The 17,176-nt window shown below is 42.4% G+C and overlaps 1 protein-coding gene and 6 non-coding genes across 7 annotated transcripts in view; 1 reads left to right on the top strand and 6 right to left on the bottom strand.

The window, feature by feature from the left end:
* Positions 1-118: 118 nt before the first annotated feature.
* trnav-aac (transfer RNA valine (anticodon AAC)) lies at positions 119-191 on the bottom strand. Its single transcript has one exon. It is a non-coding gene; the product is annotated as a tRNA-Val (tRNA).
* A 219-nt stretch (positions 192-410) lies between these two features.
* Positions 411-483, bottom strand: trnav-uac (transfer RNA valine (anticodon UAC)). The gene has a single exon. It is a non-coding gene; the product is annotated as a tRNA-Val (tRNA).
* Positions 484-945: 462 nt separating this feature from the next.
* trnav-aac (transfer RNA valine (anticodon AAC)) lies at positions 946-1,018 on the bottom strand. Its single transcript has one exon. It is a non-coding gene; the product is annotated as a tRNA-Val (tRNA).
* Positions 1,019-1,575: 557 nt separating this feature from the next.
* trnav-cac (transfer RNA valine (anticodon CAC)) lies at positions 1,576-1,648 on the bottom strand. Its single transcript has one exon. It is a non-coding gene; the product is annotated as a tRNA-Val (tRNA).
* A 123-nt stretch (positions 1,649-1,771) lies between these two features.
* trnav-aac (transfer RNA valine (anticodon AAC)) lies at positions 1,772-1,844 on the bottom strand. Its single transcript has one exon. It is a non-coding gene; the product is annotated as a tRNA-Val (tRNA).
* Positions 1,845-2,882: 1,038 nt separating this feature from the next.
* trnav-cac (transfer RNA valine (anticodon CAC)) lies at positions 2,883-2,955 on the bottom strand. Its single transcript has one exon. It is a non-coding gene; the product is annotated as a tRNA-Val (tRNA).
* An 11,413-nt stretch (positions 2,956-14,368) lies between these two features.
* Positions 14,369-17,176, top strand: part of lama4 (laminin, alpha 4) — a 116,790-nt gene continuing 113,982 nt past the window's right edge. Inside the window, exon 1 of the mRNA XM_039657000.2 lies at positions 14,369-14,655. Within this exon, the coding sequence (XP_039512934.2) occupies positions 14,560-14,655 (96 nt within the window). The 5' untranslated portion in view covers positions 14,369-14,559. The remainder of the gene's footprint in view (positions 14,656-17,176) is intronic.

Genomic DNA, 17,176 nt, shown 5'->3' with positions numbered 1-17,176 from the left:
CTTTATGTGCAGACAGAAATCTTCTGGTGCAGGCTTGTTAAAAAGTGTACAAAGGAAAAGTGAGCTGAGCCCTCCTTTTGTGGCAAACAGTTTAAATTTTCTGCCAAAAGCCAATTGCTGTTTCTGCTCGGTTTCGAACCGAGGCCCTTTCGCGTGTTAGGCGAACGTGATCACCACTACACTACAGAAACCTCCTTATGTAAGACATGTGCTTTTTCGAAAATGGCTCCATCCCATAATCTTTCCTGCAAGCATTGTGACAAGCTGTTTAAATTCCACAAAAAACAGATAAGAGCTCATTCGGAATGGCAGTCTGCCTACAGCTCTTTGGTACAATTGCCCTCACCTAATTTCAATAGTCCAAAAACTTTGTTGCGAATTTCAGCACGTATATTAAAAACCCCTTTACTTGTTTCCGCCCAGTTTCGAACTGAGGACCTTTCGCGTGTAAAGCGAACGTGATAACCACTACACTACGGAAACTTAACTTGGAAGACAGTCCGACCTCTTTTAGTGTACGCTTGTTCAAAAGCGACTGAAACGATAGACTGCCCACTGTCCTTAAAATGGCAAAAAGCTGCTATTTTTGTTGGCAGACTAAACATTTTTTATTACTCTACAGGAAACTTCAATGGTCATTTGTTTTGTTTTAGTCCTTTTCTAAAGAATTTACACCACAAATCGCCCTGCAAGTGTTCGGACCCGCTCAACAGAAAAGCACTGAAAAAATGTTAGCAAAGACCATCCACAGTTTTCACCCAGTTTCGAACTGGGGACCTTTCGCGTGTGAGGCGAACATGATAACCACTACACTACGGAAACAAGCCCTTCAGGTGCAGACAGAAATCTTCTGGTGCAGGCTTGTTAAAAAGTGTACCAAGGAAAAGTGAGCTGAGCCCTCCTGTTGTGGCAAACAGTTTAAATTTTCTGCCAAAAGCCAATTGCTGTTTCTGCTCGGTTTCGAACCGAGGCCCTTTCGCGTGTTAGGCGAACGTGATCACCACTACACTACAGAAACCTCCTTATATAAGACATGTGCTTTTTCGAAAATGGCTCCATCCCATAATCTTTCCTGCAAGCATTGTGACAAGCTGTTTAAATTCCACAAACAACAGATAAGAGCTCATTCGGAATGGCAGTCTGCCTACAGCTCTTTGGTACAATTGCCCTCACCTAATTTCAATAGTCCAAAAACTTTGTTGCGAATTTCAGCATGTATATTAAATACCCCTTTACTTGTTTCCGCCCAGTTTCGAAATGAGGACCTTTCGCGTGTAAAGCCAACGTGATAACCACTACACTACGGAAACTTAAATTGGAAGACAGTCCGACCTCTTTTAGCGTACGCTTGTTCAAAAGCGACTGAAACGATAGACTGCCCACTGTCCTTAAAATGGCAAAAAGCTGCTATTTTTGTTGGCAGACTTAACATTTTTTATTACTCTACAGGAAACTTCAATGGTCATTTGTTTTGTTTTAGTCCTTTTCTAAAGAATTTACACCGCAAATCGCCCTGCAAGTGTTCTGACCTGCTCAACAGAAAACCACTGAAAAATGTTAGCAAAGACCATCCACAGTTTCCGCCCAGTTTCGAACTGGGGACCTTTCGCGTGTGAGGCGAACGTGATAACCACTACACTACGGAAACAAGCCCTTCAGGTGCAGACAGAAATCTTCTGGTGCAGGCTTGTTAAAAAGTGTACCAAGGAAAAGTGAGCTGAGCCCTCCTGTTGTGGCAAACAGTTTAAATTTTCTGCCAAAAGCCAATTGCTGTTTCTGCTCGGTTTCGAACCGAGGCCCTTTCGCGTGTTAGGCGAACGTGATCACCACTACACTACAGAAACCTCCTTATGTAAGACATGTGCTTTTTCGAAAATGTCTCTATCCCATAATCTTTCCTGCAAGCATTGTGACAAGCTGTTTAAATTCCACAAACAACAGATAAGAGCTCATTCGGAATGGCAGTCTGCCTACAGCTCTTTGGTACAATTGCCCTCACCTAATTTCAATAGTCCAAAAACTTTGTTGCGAATTTCAGCACGTATATTAAAAACCCCTTTACTTGTTTCCGCCCAGTTTCGAACTGAGGACCTTTCGCGTGTAAAGCGAACGTAATAACCACTACACTACGGAAACTTAACTTGGAAGACAGTCCGACCTCTTTTAGCGTACGCTTGTTCAAAAGCGACTGAAACGATAGACTGCCCACTGTCCTTAAAATGGCAAAAAGCTGCTATTTTTGTTGGCAGACTAAACATTTTTTTTATTACTCTACAGGAAACTTCAATGGTCATTTGTTTTGTTTTAGTCCTTTTCTAAAGAATTTACACCGCAAATCGCCCTGCAAGTGTTCTGACCTGCTCAAAAGAAAACCACTGAAAAAATATTAGCAAAGACCATCCACAGTTTCCGCCCAGTTTCAAACTGGGGACCTTTCGCATGTGAGGCGAACGTGATAACCACTACACTACGGAAACAAGCCCTTTAGGTGCAGACAGAAATCTTCTGGTGCAGGCTTGTTAAAAAGTGTACAAAGGAAAAGTGAGCTGAGCCCTCCTGTTGTGGCAAACAGTTTAAATTTTCTGCCAAAAGCCAATTGCTGTTTCTGCTCGGGTTCGAACCGAGGCCCTTTCGCGTGTTAGGCGAACGTGATCACCACTACACTACTTATGTAAGACATGTGCTTTTTCGAAAATGGCTCCATCCCATAATCTTTCCTGCAAGCATTGTGAAAAGCTGTTTAAATTCCACAAACAACAGATAAGAGCTCATTCGGAAAGGCAGTCTGCCTACAGCTCTTTGGTACAATTGCCCTCACCTAATTTCAATAGTCCAAAAACTTTGTTGCGAATTTCAGCACGTATATTAAAAACCCCTTTACTTGTTTCCGCCCAGTTTCGAACTGAGGACCTTTCGCGTGTAAAGCGAACGTGATAACCACTACACTACGGAAACTTAACTTGGAAGACAGTCCAACCTCTTTTAGCGTACGCTTGTTCAAAAGCGACTGAAACGATAGACTGCCCACTGTCCTTAAAATGGCAAATAGCTGCTATTTTTGTTGGCAGACTAAACATTTTTTATTACTCTACAGGAAACTTCAATGTTCATTTGTTTTGTTTTAGTCCTTTTCTAAAGAATTTACACCGCAAATCGCCCTGCAAGTGTTCTGACCTGCTCAACAGAAAACCACTGAAAAAATGTTAGCAAAGACCATCCACAGTTTCCACCCAGTTTCGAACTGGGGACCTTTCGCGTGTGAGGCGAACGTGATAACCACTTCACTACGGAAACAAGCCCTTTAGGTGCAGACAGAAATCTTCTGGTGCAGGCTTGTTAAAAAGTGTACAAAGGAAAAGTGAGCTGAGCCCTCCTGTTGTGGCAAACAGTTTAAATTTTCTGCCAAAAGCCAATTGCTGTTTCTGCTCGGTTTCGAACCGAGGCCCTTTCGCGTGTTAGGCGAAACGTGATCACCACTACACTACAGAAACCTCCTTATGTAAGACATGAGCTTTTTCGAAAATGGCTCCATCCCATAATCTTTCCTGCAAGCATTGTGACAAGCTGTTTAAATTCCACAAACAACAGATAAGAGCTCATTCGGAATGGCAGTCTGCCTACAGCTCTTTGGTACAATTGCCCTCACCTAATTTCAATAGTCCAAAAACTTTGTTGCGAATTTCAGCACGTATATTAAAAACCCCTTTACTTGTTTCCGCCCAGTTTCGAACTGAGGACCTTTCGCGCGGGAGCCGAAAATGGTTAAGCTTAACTTCCCTTAACTTTTCCCATTCATTCTCTATGGTAGTGCTTAACACTACGGATGCAATCTACTTTTGGCCACGTACACGTAGACTTCCCGGCGCTCTTTCGCTTTTCCGTGGCGGGGAATTTAAAAAGCGAAGCGTCATCTGTCAACCCATTTTATTACCGGAGAGATATTTGTTTACCGACTTGTCAGCAAACTTGTTTCGTTTTGTTAGTGTCTAAACTACCTGCAGACAGACTTTAACTCAGGTGAGTGCATATACTTTATTATTCAAATATTTTATCATTTAAATTGCATGTATATTGTCATGTAATCGTATTGTCATCGTGTTGAATGGATTGTGACGATAAGAAACAGCTATTTTATAAGAGTATCTTTGTTTGTAAAGGTGAATGTTTCATCATAATCTCTAACTATGTTTAAAATATAAGTTAACATTGCAGAAAGATGTAATGTGCAGTAGTATGGAGGACCAAACCTGCAGTTAAAAATGAATGAATGAATAAATAAATGAATGAATGAATAAATAAATAAATAAATAAATAAATAAATAAATAAATAAAATTAAATGTGATAATAGGAAAATACATAAAGGAATAAACGACTTGATAAAATAATTATGATAACATTTTAACCCTTTAATGCATGATTTATGATAACCTCAGTCAGGATTTTTTTTCTTTGTGTTTTTATTGCCCTTAGGGCATGAAAAACAAGATTTGATTTGATTTTTTTTTTTTTAAACAAATTTTTCAAAGAGATTTTCAGATGTCCACTTGAGTGGACAGCATGCATTTATAGTTTAAACTGAAGAGATACTGTATTAAACATAATACAATAATCAAACAGATAAATTATGTGTATTTAACAAACTAATCAATACAATTACATCAAATCATGTGAAAACTTTAAAATATATGAAAAAATATATATAAATCCGAAATATTGCAAAGGCAATTGACCTGCAGACAAGTTGCACTTCGTGTATCTTGGATATCAGAACATGATGATGTGATTCCATCAGAAATGTCTACAGACTGTCAATGTACAATTGTGGAAACACTCAGATGCTCCCTCCAGTGTGCCAGAGTATGTCAATTTACCCTTATTAGCTGATAATTCTGATTATGTTAGAAATGGACACATTTCTAGCATAGCCCCTCTTCTGAGAAAACCTAGTGATACATTTTTTTAAATCTCATCTAAAATGAGCAGTGTTGGGCCAGGCATAACGCATTCAGATTACTTGGTTGATGTTACAAGGAAAGTAATGTGTTAGAAGTAACATGCATTACATAATCAGGTTTGTTTTAATGTTTCTAGTAAAGTAATGCATTACAAGTAATATGCATTACCTACTCAGATTACTTTTTGATCTAACAATTAATTACAAGTAATGTGCATTACGTAATCAGATTACATTTTGTTGTTGCGAATAAAGAAACGCATTAAAAGTAACATGCATTACATAATCAGATTACTTTTTGATCTAACAAGTAATGCACTACAAGTAACTTGCATTATTTAATCAGATTACTTTTTGATCTAACAATGCATTACAAGTAACATGCATTACATAATCAGATTAATTTTTGATGTTACGAGTAAAGAAACATAGGTAAACAGATATTTTTTGATCTAAGAAGTAATTGTAACGTACGGGCAGAGACGGTCGGATCCATGTGCAGCACTTTATTAACACAAGCAGACATGAAAACTGGCAAACACTTAAACAAAGGGGCAATCCAGAAACTCGTGGTCTAAACAGGCAATGGTCGAGGCAGGCAGCACAGGTTCGAGAGCAGTCCAGGAAACAGGCAAGGGTCAAGAGTCCAGGGAAACACGGAGACACAGAACAGGGAATAACGCTCGGAATTGTACGCTTACAGGGTAACAAGACTTCGCAAGGGACACAGGGAAAACTCAGGCTTAAATAAGGAACTCAATAACCAATGATGAAACACAGCTGAACATAATGAAACACAAAGAGTCCAGGGGAAACAAACATGGGGAGAGGGTGCCCTCTAGTGGCTCTCGAGGGCACCACGGCTGCTGATCGTCACATAACCCCCCCTCTAAGGAGCGGCTTCCAGACGCTCCTAAGAGCTCCGGGGGGAGGTCGACGGGGGCTGGGATGGAGGGCCAGGCCCATGGAGAGGCAGGAGGCCAGGCACATGGAGAGGCCTGGGGCCGTGGAGCGTGGGTGACCAGGAAGGAGCAGGACGTGATGGCGGCCAGGGCGGAGCAGACACAGGCGAGGTCCATGACAGCCTCGCCTCCATGGCCCTCACGGACTCAGAGGTCCATGTCAGGATCACCTCCATGGCCCCCACAGAGTACCTACTGCCCCCCCCCAAAAAATACTTGGGGAAATTCACGGGAGGAGCCTCTGGGTGGTGAACTGGTACAGGAAAGGCCTCCCGGAGCTTGAAGGGTGCAGGCAGAGCGAGGCGCAGAGGCGGGGCCGGCAGAGCGAGGCGCAGAGGCGGGGCCGGCAGAGGCGGGGCCGGCAGAGGCGGGGCCGGCAGAGGCGGGGCCGGCAGAGCGAGGCGCAGAGGCGGGGCCGGCAGAGCGAGGCGCAGAGGCGGGGCCGGCAGGGCGAGGCGCAGAGGCGGGGCCGGCAGGGCGAGGCGCAGAGGCGGGGCCGCCAGGGCGAGGCGCAGAGGCGGGGCCGGCAGGGCGAGGAGTCTGGGCACGCTCACCGGGGCCTGGCGAACCCAACGAGTCCTCCTTCTCCTCCTGCGGCGGCGCGTCACAGGGCTAGACACACTCGCTGGGCTGGACAACTCACTCACTTGAACTGGAGATGCAGCGCTCACTTGAAGAGGAGATGCAGCGCTCACTTGAAGAGGAGATGCAGCGCTCACTTGAAGAGGAGATGCAGCGCTCACTTGAAGAGGAGATGCAGCGCTCACTTGAAGAGGAGATTCAGCGCTCACTTGAAGAGGAGATTCAGCGCTCACTTGAAGAGGAGATTCAGCGCTCACTTGAAGAGGAGATTCAGCGCTCACTTGAAGAGGAGATTCAATTACTTGAACTGAAGACTCACTGGACAGACTGAATTCAACACTGGACACACTTGATTCACTCGGCTCAGCACTTGACTCACTTGACTCGGCACTCGATTCACTCAGCTCGGTATTTGACTCACTTGATTCACTCAGCTCGGCACTTGACTCACTCGAGTCGGCTGGCACGCGCTCAAACTCCGGTTCGACCCGCGACACCTCCGCTGTCTTAGAAACAGCACTTTTAACAGGGCCAGTGCGGGATACGGGCTCGAGGGGTCCGACATGATGAGTGGTTTTGGCAGGAACGATATGCTTAGAAGCGCCTCTGACGGTCCTTAAGGGAGGATCAAACAGTTTAGCGAGCTGAGGCTTATGCGGCGTGCGGAGTGAGTGAGAGAAATCCGCCGCATACGAACCTCCCCGGCGCAGGGAAAAGAGCAGTTCCTCGAGACCCTCCTTTTCTGCGGGGAGTTCAAAAGCCTTTCTGAACAGGGCGGTAAACACGTTGAAAGGAGGAAACGACATCCGACCTGGTTCCCAAAACGTGCCTGCCCACTCCAGAGCCTTTCCAGTCAACAGTGAGCAGATGAAAGAAACGCGGTCGGTATCCGAGGCGTATAACTGGGGCTGATGTTTCATATATAAACTGCACTGCTGAAGAAATCCTTCACACGCTCCAGGTGAGCCATTAAACTTTTCGGGAAACGGCGTACTGGAATTACTGCATGCGGTACTCACACAGGGTTGCGGTGGAACAGGTGCAGCGGGAGCTTGGGCTTGATTAGTGCTTGTGCTCTGCGGAGACCATGACTGCACGGAGCTTGCTAGTTCCTCGAGGAGAGAAGTTAGTCTCGCCAGCTGAGAACTATGAGAGGCTAGCATTGAAGCTCGGGTCTTGACCACGGCGGATAGATGCTGAAAGTCTGCTGGATCCTCGTTTGGCGAAGTCTTCTGTAACGTACGGGCAGAGACGGTCGGATCCATGTGCAGCACTTTATTAACACAAGCAGACATGAAAACTGGCAAACACTTAAACAAAGGGGCAATCCAGAAACTCGTGGTCTAAACAGGCAATGGTCGAGGCAGGCAGCACAGGTTCGAGAGCAGTCCAGGAAACAGGCAAGGGTCAAGAGTCCAGGGAAACACGGAGACACAGAACAGGGAATAACGCTCGGAATTGTACGCTTACAGGGTAACAAGACTTCGCAAGGGACACAGGGAAAACTCAGGCTTAAATAAGGAACTCAATAACCAATGATGAAACACAGCTGAACATAATGAAACACAAAGAGTCCAGGGGAAACAAACATGGGGAGAGGGTGCCCTCTAGTGGCTCTCGAGGGCACCACGGCTGCTGATCGTCACAGTAATGCATTATGTAATTAGATTACTTTTTGATGAAATGAGTAAAGTAATGCATTACAAGTCACAAATTATGTAATTACATAACTTTTTTAGACGTCAATGAAAATCACATTCTAATAATACAACTACATTTATTTACAGTCAAAAAAAGTTACTGCAGATTAAGTATTTTCAAAAAAAATATTCACAGTAGAAGTATAAATTGTAGCTAAAATATAGCCATTGATGCATGAGGTCCACTATAGTAGACGGGTGATTTGTCAGATTTTTCTGCCAATCTAAAATCAAAACTTGGAAAATTTTACTGTGATATGACTCATTAGATACTGCTTGATGCTGCAATAATTTTTTACCTACAAGAGTGTCCTAGGATAGAAGGAATGGGTGGATATTCCGGAGCACCTTGGCATGTCTGACTGGCCATTGGCCATCTTGGTTTTGAGGGGGGGAAAATCAAAACTCAATGGCTTATAACTTTGTTGCAATGCATAGGATGATGCACCAGGGTCCACTGAAGAGACTGATGTGCAACTTTCCCATCAAAACCCTTGCAAATTCAAGAAAATGCTTTTTAAATAGCTGTCCACTGTAGTGACCACTACCCACATAGCAACATTGTTTCGGCCCAGATCCGGCCCACATCTGGCACTTGAGGGATGCGGATCTGGCCCACATGCAGCAATGAATGACGGCCCTTGGGTGGCCCACTCCTGTTTGCCAGATCTGGGCCACAAGCAGGCCATAGTAATGCCACATGTCAGCCAAGAGCAAAGAAATAAACCAGAACTGGACTTTATCTGAGCCACAAAATCTGTGTATATTAAACATGGAGTCATCTCAACCTTAATAAGCTTGTTAACAAGCAGAATCACTGAAGGAAAGAAGAGAATGGAAAAAGAGACGAGCAGAACAACTACAACTGACTTTAGACACAGTCTTAGATGAAATCACCTGAAGAGAAAAGAAGACATTAAATCTCTGAAGATCTCAGCAGAGGAGGATTAAACAACTCCACAAACAGCATTACCAGCTTCACTTATTACTAAACAGACTGACTTTATTTCTGTCAGACTTCTACAGAAGTTTTCATTGAGAACTAACAGAGGTTTAGCTCTGTGTTTCATTTGAAGTCACTGTAACATCAGAATCTCTGAAGGAGAAAATCGTAATTGGTTACCATTATGGAGATCAATGTTTGCTTTAGTTGGGCTCTTGAGCCTAAAGACATTTATTTTTGAATTTGTTCGGCTATTGTACTTCTGTTATAACAGCCAAATGAACAAAGAGAAAAGGTGATTTGATGTTTGCTGTTTAACATTGTCATGATTTTACGATCATTTGACCTGAGTAGAGATAAATTTATGTCATTGTTTATTGTTACAACACTGTCCTTGAAAATCATAATTGTCTTAACTTTTACAATGTAATCCAGATAATTTCTTAAAACTTAATTTTAAAAAGACACCAAGAATCAGCCTGTGAATCTCAATAATGGTGACATCTATAAAGCATTTAGCAGTGTATTCTGGATACCACCAATCAAATCTCTTTCATGGCTGCCATCATGCATTGCTGTATGAATAACTAATGAGCTAATGTTCAGAGTTAATCTTTTTGTCACCATTGTTGAGAGTCATAGGATAATTCTTGATGTCTGTATGTGCCTATCTGAAGTATTTTTAATTTTTTTTTTTTTTTTGTAATTGATTTGATAATTTGGATTTAATACAACAGGCATATTCCACAACAACAGCGCTGCATTAATATCCATAAGATACAAAGCTTACCTCTGAATTTACCCTCTCAGTGATTCAGGCCAATTATTGATTATGGTATAACCCAATCAACACCATTGATTTCTCTTTCTCCATTGAACACCTTTTCTCTTTGTTCATTGGGCTGTTATAACAGAAGTACAATAGCCGAACAAATTCAAAAATAAATGTCTTTAGGCTCAAGAGCCCAACTAAAGCAAACATTGATCTCCATAATGGTAACCAATTACGATTTTCTCCTTCAGAGATTCTGATGTTATGGTGACTTCAAATAAAACACAGAGTTAAACCTCTGTTAGTTCTCAATGCAAACTTCTGTAGAAGTCTGACAGAAATAAAGTCAGTCTGTTTAGTAATAAGTGAAGCTGGTAATGCTGTTTGTGGAGTTGTTTAATCCTCCTCTGCTGAGATCTTCAGAGATTTAATGTCTTCTTTTCTCCTCAGGTGATTGCATCTAAGACTGTGTCTAAAGTCAGTTGTAGTTGTTCTGCTCGTCTCTTTTTCCATTCTCTTCTTTCCTTCAGTGATTCTGCTTGTTAACAGGCTTATTAAGGTTGAGATGACTCCATGTTTAATATACACAGATTTTGTGGCTCAGATAAAGTCCAGTTCTGGTTTATTTTTATTTTTTTGCTCTTGGCTGACATGTGGCATTACTATGGCCTGCTTGTGGCCCAGATCTGGCAAACAGGAGTGGGCCACCCAAGGGCCGTCATTCATTGCTGCATGTGGGCCAGATCCGCATCCCTCAAGTGCCAGATGTGGGCCGGATCTGGGCCTAAACAATGTTGCTATGTGGGGCCCTGGAGATAGAGTCTGGGTCAGGCTGGGCCACATCAAATATTCCACAAAAATAGGATTCAAGTATTCCAAAAAAGGAGCACAACTGATCCAATCTTCTCAATCTTTATTATTAATGTTTCTTCTGAATTTTTCCTCTGAAGTTGAACATTCCTTTCTGTACATGATTGTTTCTTCATGAGCTGTTCTTCTGACAGTTAAATTTCATTTTACAAACTTTCTTTGTCTTTTCCTTATAACACATCTTTGTGATTCTTATATTTGCTCATGTCCTTTTGATTTTCTTTATACAACAAATTATGATATTAAACAAAAATTATATTAAATTGAAAAGGAAGGCTTACTGCGCTTCTGTAAATTGCCAAACGATCCGGTGCAACCAGGGCAGGACAAGACCAAACAGAAAGGGAGAATCACTGGTGCAAAAATCTTCTTGATAACAAATTTATTAGAGGTGCAAAACTTGAAACGAAACGAAACGTTAGTCAAGTTTTGCACCTCTAATAAATTTGTTATCAAGAAGATTTTTGCACCGGTGATTCTCCCTTTCTGTAATGGTATTAAACGTTTTTTTTGGAAGGCACATTTTCTTTTATTATATTTAGAAAAAAAAATATTGTTTTTGAAATACAAATATTTGCAGTCATGTCTGCCCATCTTATTGAATTCTTTCTACACATGTATAGTGTCTCAGGCAAATTACTGACTTTGCACAAATCAAAGCAAACATTTTTATCAACCTCTTGGACACATATTACAAGCTCAAAATGATTATTCTCGCATTGTTTTATAGCAGGGGTCCCCAACACGTAGCTCGCGAGCTACCAGTAGCTTGTGGCCAGATAGGTGGCACACATATCACGCTAACATATTTTGCCCGCTCAAGTTCGTTATTTCAAATGTAGGTCGCTCATAATTGAAGCTCAGTTTTTCCAGGCGCAGTATGTTTGTACTTCGTGGTTGTCTATGACAACTATTGACAACAAACCCACCGTAAGCTGTCACAAGACTATCTATGGTAGCCCATAAGGGATAAAAAAAAAGTGGCACATGCAACGACAGGCCGCACTAACATTAAATTTTAATGTCAAGTAGGGGGCCACAAAATATCACTGTGGCCCGCGGGCCGCGAGTTTGAGACCACTGCTCTATGGTCTCGGTCTCGACTCGGACTCGACTGTCTTTGGTCTCGGTCTCGACTCGGACTCGACCCTCTATCTTCTCGGTCGCGACTCGGACTTGACTGTCTTTGGTCTCGGTCTCGACTCGAACTCGACCCTCTATGGTCTCGGTCTTGACTCGGACTCGATTGTCTTTGGTCTCGGTCTGGACTCGGACTCGACCCTCTATGGTCTCGGTCTCGACTCGGACTCGAGTGAGCTGGTTTCGAATACAACACTGCTTCCAGCCGCCTCGCGTGCTTCTGGATGCATCGGCTTCCAGCGACCGCAAATCGCAGTGTCCGCCCGAAAACGTTGTGGCCCTGTCGAGTTTGCTTCCTCTCACATGAACTGCAGAAAATTTAAATAGTTTTTGTCACTTGCCAATCAGTCGCTTCAGGGCACTGAAATCATGCAACATACACAACATCCGAGGTTCGAGAGACTGATCACACCTAGTAGAATATCTCGACACCTGGAAAGGTCTTCAAAATCTCAGCGGGTCCTGCGCACAGTGGAAAAGGGGTACAGAATTCAGTTTGAGTATTGTCCACTGAAATTCAGCGGGGGTAGTTCACACTGTTGTCAACCCCGAGCAGGGTCGGGTTATGGAACAGGAAGTTCAGTCCCTCTTAGCAAACGAGGCTATAGAGCATCCGGGTTCTACAACCAGTAGTTCATGGTTCCCAAAAAGGATGGGGGGTTACGTCCCATTGCAGATCTCAGGGTATTGAATCATTCTCTGAGGAGATTCAGGTTCAAGATAACTACCTGTCATCGTGAGTCAAATCAGGTCAGAGGACTGATTTATCCCAATAGATCTAAAATTTTCGTACTTCCACATATACATCCTTCGCCATCACAGGAGATTCCTGAGGTTCGCATTCGGGGGAAAGGTGTACCAATATCGGGTCTATATCAGGTCTTCTGTTCGGCCTAGCATATTCCCCTCGCACCTTGATGAAATGCATTGGATGCTGCTTTAGCTCCATTAAGACTTGCTCATTGACGACTGGCTTATTCTAGAACAGTCTGAGGAGTTCTGCACCATCTGAGGTGCCTGGGGCTGAGACTCAATGTCAAAAAGAGTTCACTAATTCCTCAACAGAGAACTACATTTCTGGGGTTAGTATGGGACTCAGTTACGATGCGGGCACAGTTGTCTCCTGCTCATGTAAACACCATCTTGACTACAATCTGTTTATGTTGTTTAGAGGATTTGTGTGTGTGTAGAACTTAAACTTTCGATAAACAAACTCGTTCAGCATTTTGAGCGATACTGAGCAGGTTCTCACTACCGGTGACTAAACACCTCTGATTGGTCATTATTTTCAACAGAAATGCTGTGACTGACTGAAATACTCAATGCTGCATAATCATGGTGTAAATGGACACATTTGAGCTCATTTGAACTCACATGACACAAATATTACAACTGGATTGCAATTTACTTGTTTTTCTCTTTTATTAAACAATTACAAATTATATGTTACACGTAGTAATATAATTCGGTTAATCCTGCAATGAAAATATATTACGTTGACCTGACAGTCCAAGCAGCTACCACTTTGACGCTTCAAAAAGTTAATAAAGAGATTGTAAAACTAATCCATATGAATTGAATAGTTAGTCCAAATTTCTGAAGAGACACGATTGCTTGCTTTATGTGACGAACAGATATAATTTAGGTTCTTTTTTAGGTGGTAGTTGCATTGACTGTCAATGGACGGACATACATTTCTCAGATTTCATTTGAAATTTATCCATTTGTGTTTTGAAGATGAGTGAAATGTAACAACAAACAACATGAGGGTGAGTAATTGATGACAATTTTTTAATTTGGGGTGAATTAACAAAAAATTATGGAACAATAAACATTAAAATCTCAGAGAGAGTCTATAGATTTTACACTTTTTTTTTACAAGTGACTACACCAGTGAATCTCAATTCCATTCTTGGCACCCCAGTGCTGTACATTTTTTTTATTTCTCTCTTCTCTGATCATCAGCTCAGTGGGAGAGTGTTAGATAAGAGAGACTTTGAAAATGTGCAAAGCGGTGAGTCGAATTGAAAGGAATCCATGAACTAAGAATCTCTGGACGAACAACCAAAAAACACAAGAGCAGAAAACTGACCCTGTCTTGTATACCTGATATGTTGTCATGCATCTCATCTGAGCGTGTGTGTGTGTGTGTGTTGGAGGAGATGGCATTTCCAGTGGGTTAGAGGGGTTAAGAGACATCCACAGGGAGGGGGAGGGCCTCAGCCAAGGTCAAAGGGTACTGTGAGCTGACCATTACTTTCTCTCTGCCAATCAGGCAACATTTATTCGCCTTTAGGTTAACAGCAGAAGTTACAGTAGAATACATAAAGAGTTGTATTCTCCCTCAGTTTGGATTCTTTAAACTCATTTTTCCCCAGCTGCATGTGATTTCCATTCAAGATCTTGTGAGGGAAAAGTGTGAGTAAGGAAGAGGGGGGCCGGGGTGTTTGAGGGAGGAAGTCCAGCTTGGCAGGGCAGGGCGTAAGCGAGAGAAGAAGAAAACAGCAGCACAAACTGCATAGGCTTGAGAAAGGACAAAAAATAGCCCGGGAAGAAGTAGATGTGAGAAAGACTCTACAGCAGGGAACACAACCACACACACTGCTGGGCTTTTAGAATAGTTGCAGGGGGAATCATGGCCTCTCTGCTCTTGGGATCTATCGGCGTTCTCTACATCTTGTCAGCACTCACACATACAGCTTCATCGCAACAGTTGAACACAGTCTACAGGGTAAGTCCTCTCTTTTGAATTAACATCATGTGCTACAACATAAACATAGAACTAAAATGATTCATGTTGTTTGCAGATGTTGCACATATACCTTTATCCAGATCAATTTCCTAAATAGTGTTGCATTCTTTTTAGCTGTGTATGTGCTCAAAATTATAGATACTGAAGATACTGAAGGCAACAATCAACAGAGATTTCAATATGCTCTAAAATTTCTAATTAAATTCAGCGTTCAAAATATTTGAGCGAGGCTATGCTAATTCTTATTGTATGTCATTGAATACCTCATGTATGTGTTTTTATCTTTCCTGAAGAATTAAAGGGAAATATCAGAGACAAAGTTGCTGATTTGTAACAATGTGTAATGAAATGCTCTTAGGCTATAGAAATATATTTGACCTAAATGAAACATCAGAACTTCAAGAGCAACTTTAGAGCAATATCATTTTTCTATGGGCTGTTCTTACTGGAGATTTAGAGAATTGTAGTAGTTGTTTATCTTTAGTAGGAAATGTTTGACTTGGCTGTTTGGGTGTGGACTTGTGTTAAATCTAATGCTACATTAAACATCATGTTCAGTGTTAAACATTCTATGAAAACAAACGGTTAAAATGGTCTAAATGGAGAGAGGGGTTTATGCGTCTGTAAATTTGCTCCCACCCCCACCTACCCAACCAGCAGCTGTTGAGAGTCTAGAAGGTCTTATAGTCACTCCTCACCGGAAATGCAAAAGAGAGCGAATGGAGGCCATCTGTTGGGGTTGGGAAATACTGCTCTAGTGGGTATCCAAGAGTGTGGGAAAACTGCCTTACTGGTATATTCCCAATGGATCAGAACAAATTCAAGTTGTGTTTCGGCTGTTTCTCAAAGGAGGCAGCTGAGGGTACGTTTACACGACAACAATCTGCTTAAAACAGAGTTTTTCCTTTGAGTTTTCCACGTACAAACGACACCATTGTCAAAACGGATCCGTGAAAACAACTTAAAACTCTGTATTCTGCTGCCAGGACATTAGATGTCGATGAAACACTATAGACTGAGCACGTAATATGCATGTGCATGACGTCATCGTCTTCAGAGATTCATACGTTATACGGATATGTATATACATTGACCAATTTCAAAAACGTGCACTTTGAAACCCGTTTTCAAAAGTTTGCGTTTTCAGGCACCCACACTTTGTTGTCATTTAAAGGAGCATTTTACCCATTTCAACATTAATCTTTATTGAAAATGGATCATATATGTTGTCGAAATGTAAAAGAATTTTTGAATTTGGTGCCCTCTTGACTGAGAAAAGACAGAAAATAACCGAAGGGTGCATTTGTATGAAAGACTACAACACCCACAATGCACCACATAGCACAGCTCAGCAAGCCACACCCACTAATCCGGAACTGCGCACACATCAGAGAAAACATTCTTGAATCGTCAACAAGGCTAACGTTAGCTGTCACCAGAGTTTGAAATTCACTTCACGCAAAATTTCTACTTAGTTGGCTTTGGCAAGCAGGACGAGGGACGTAAGAGCGGCACAAGAGGACGGTGCGAGGCCGGTGGCGTGAGTGGTAATGAAAGACAAGAGACGCACCGACCGGTCTCGTATCTCTCACAGAGGAGCGGAAGCATAAACGGCAGATCGAGAGAGAAACAGGCCTGATTTTTTGTTGTGGGTGGACATCAGTCGTCAATGAGGGGCTGTTGGCTTATACTTTCGTTTTGTATTTGTACATTTTACTATTAAAATGTTTAAATGTCCTTCTTCCCACAACAACAAAGCCCGTTAACGTTACATTGGCATACTCATTAGTGAATTACTCCTCGTTTGTATTTCTTTCTATATGGTGTATTACTGCATGATACCTGGATGTTCAGTCAGGCGAAACTATGATGGTTCACCTCACAACACAAACATCCGTGTGCTCGTCTGATTCAGAGATTTCGTCCAGGAGAAATTGGCATCGTTGAAATTCTCTAAAGCAGACGGACTCTGTGTCCGTAGGCCGTACCACGCAGCGAGAGCACATGCACAGCAGTCCGCCTCAGCTCGAGCCAGTTCGGGCTCCTCGACCGACAGGCAGCCGCCTCCTGCTCCTCCATCAGCCTCAGCTGCTCTTCACTATACTGCGGCTCGTAAAGATAGCCACGAACATCGGATTCGAGCAGCAGACTTTCAAATTGCTCTTCTTCCATATCATGTTTAGTTTCTTCTGTCCAACTGTCATCCACAGCGCTTGATAGCTTAGCTTCCAAAAACAAGATAGTGGATATTGATTTCAATTTCTGCAAGTGAAGTCCCACCCACTGATCTGTAATAGGCCTGTAGGGTGAGTGGGTCCCACACCCTTGATGAGGAGCTAATGTTTGTAGTCTCTGTCATTTTAATGAAATGTGACTTCCTGCTTATTATGGCGCAAAATGACGATTTTTACGTTATAATCAGCAGTAAATCCTTATTTCTCCCAATTTAGGGGAAAATAACCATGACCATTTAAAAATATGACTGGGTTTCTAAAGATAT

This window comes from Pimephales promelas, chromosome 13, assembly GCF_988280905.1.
Source record: "Pimephales promelas chromosome 13, fPimPro1.hap1.1, whole genome shotgun sequence".
Lineage (NCBI taxonomy): Eukaryota > Metazoa > Chordata > Actinopteri > Cypriniformes > Leuciscidae > Pimephales > Pimephales promelas.
The sequence above is the reverse complement of the archived record's forward strand: the minus strand, read 5'-3'. Positions and strand labels throughout refer to the sequence as shown.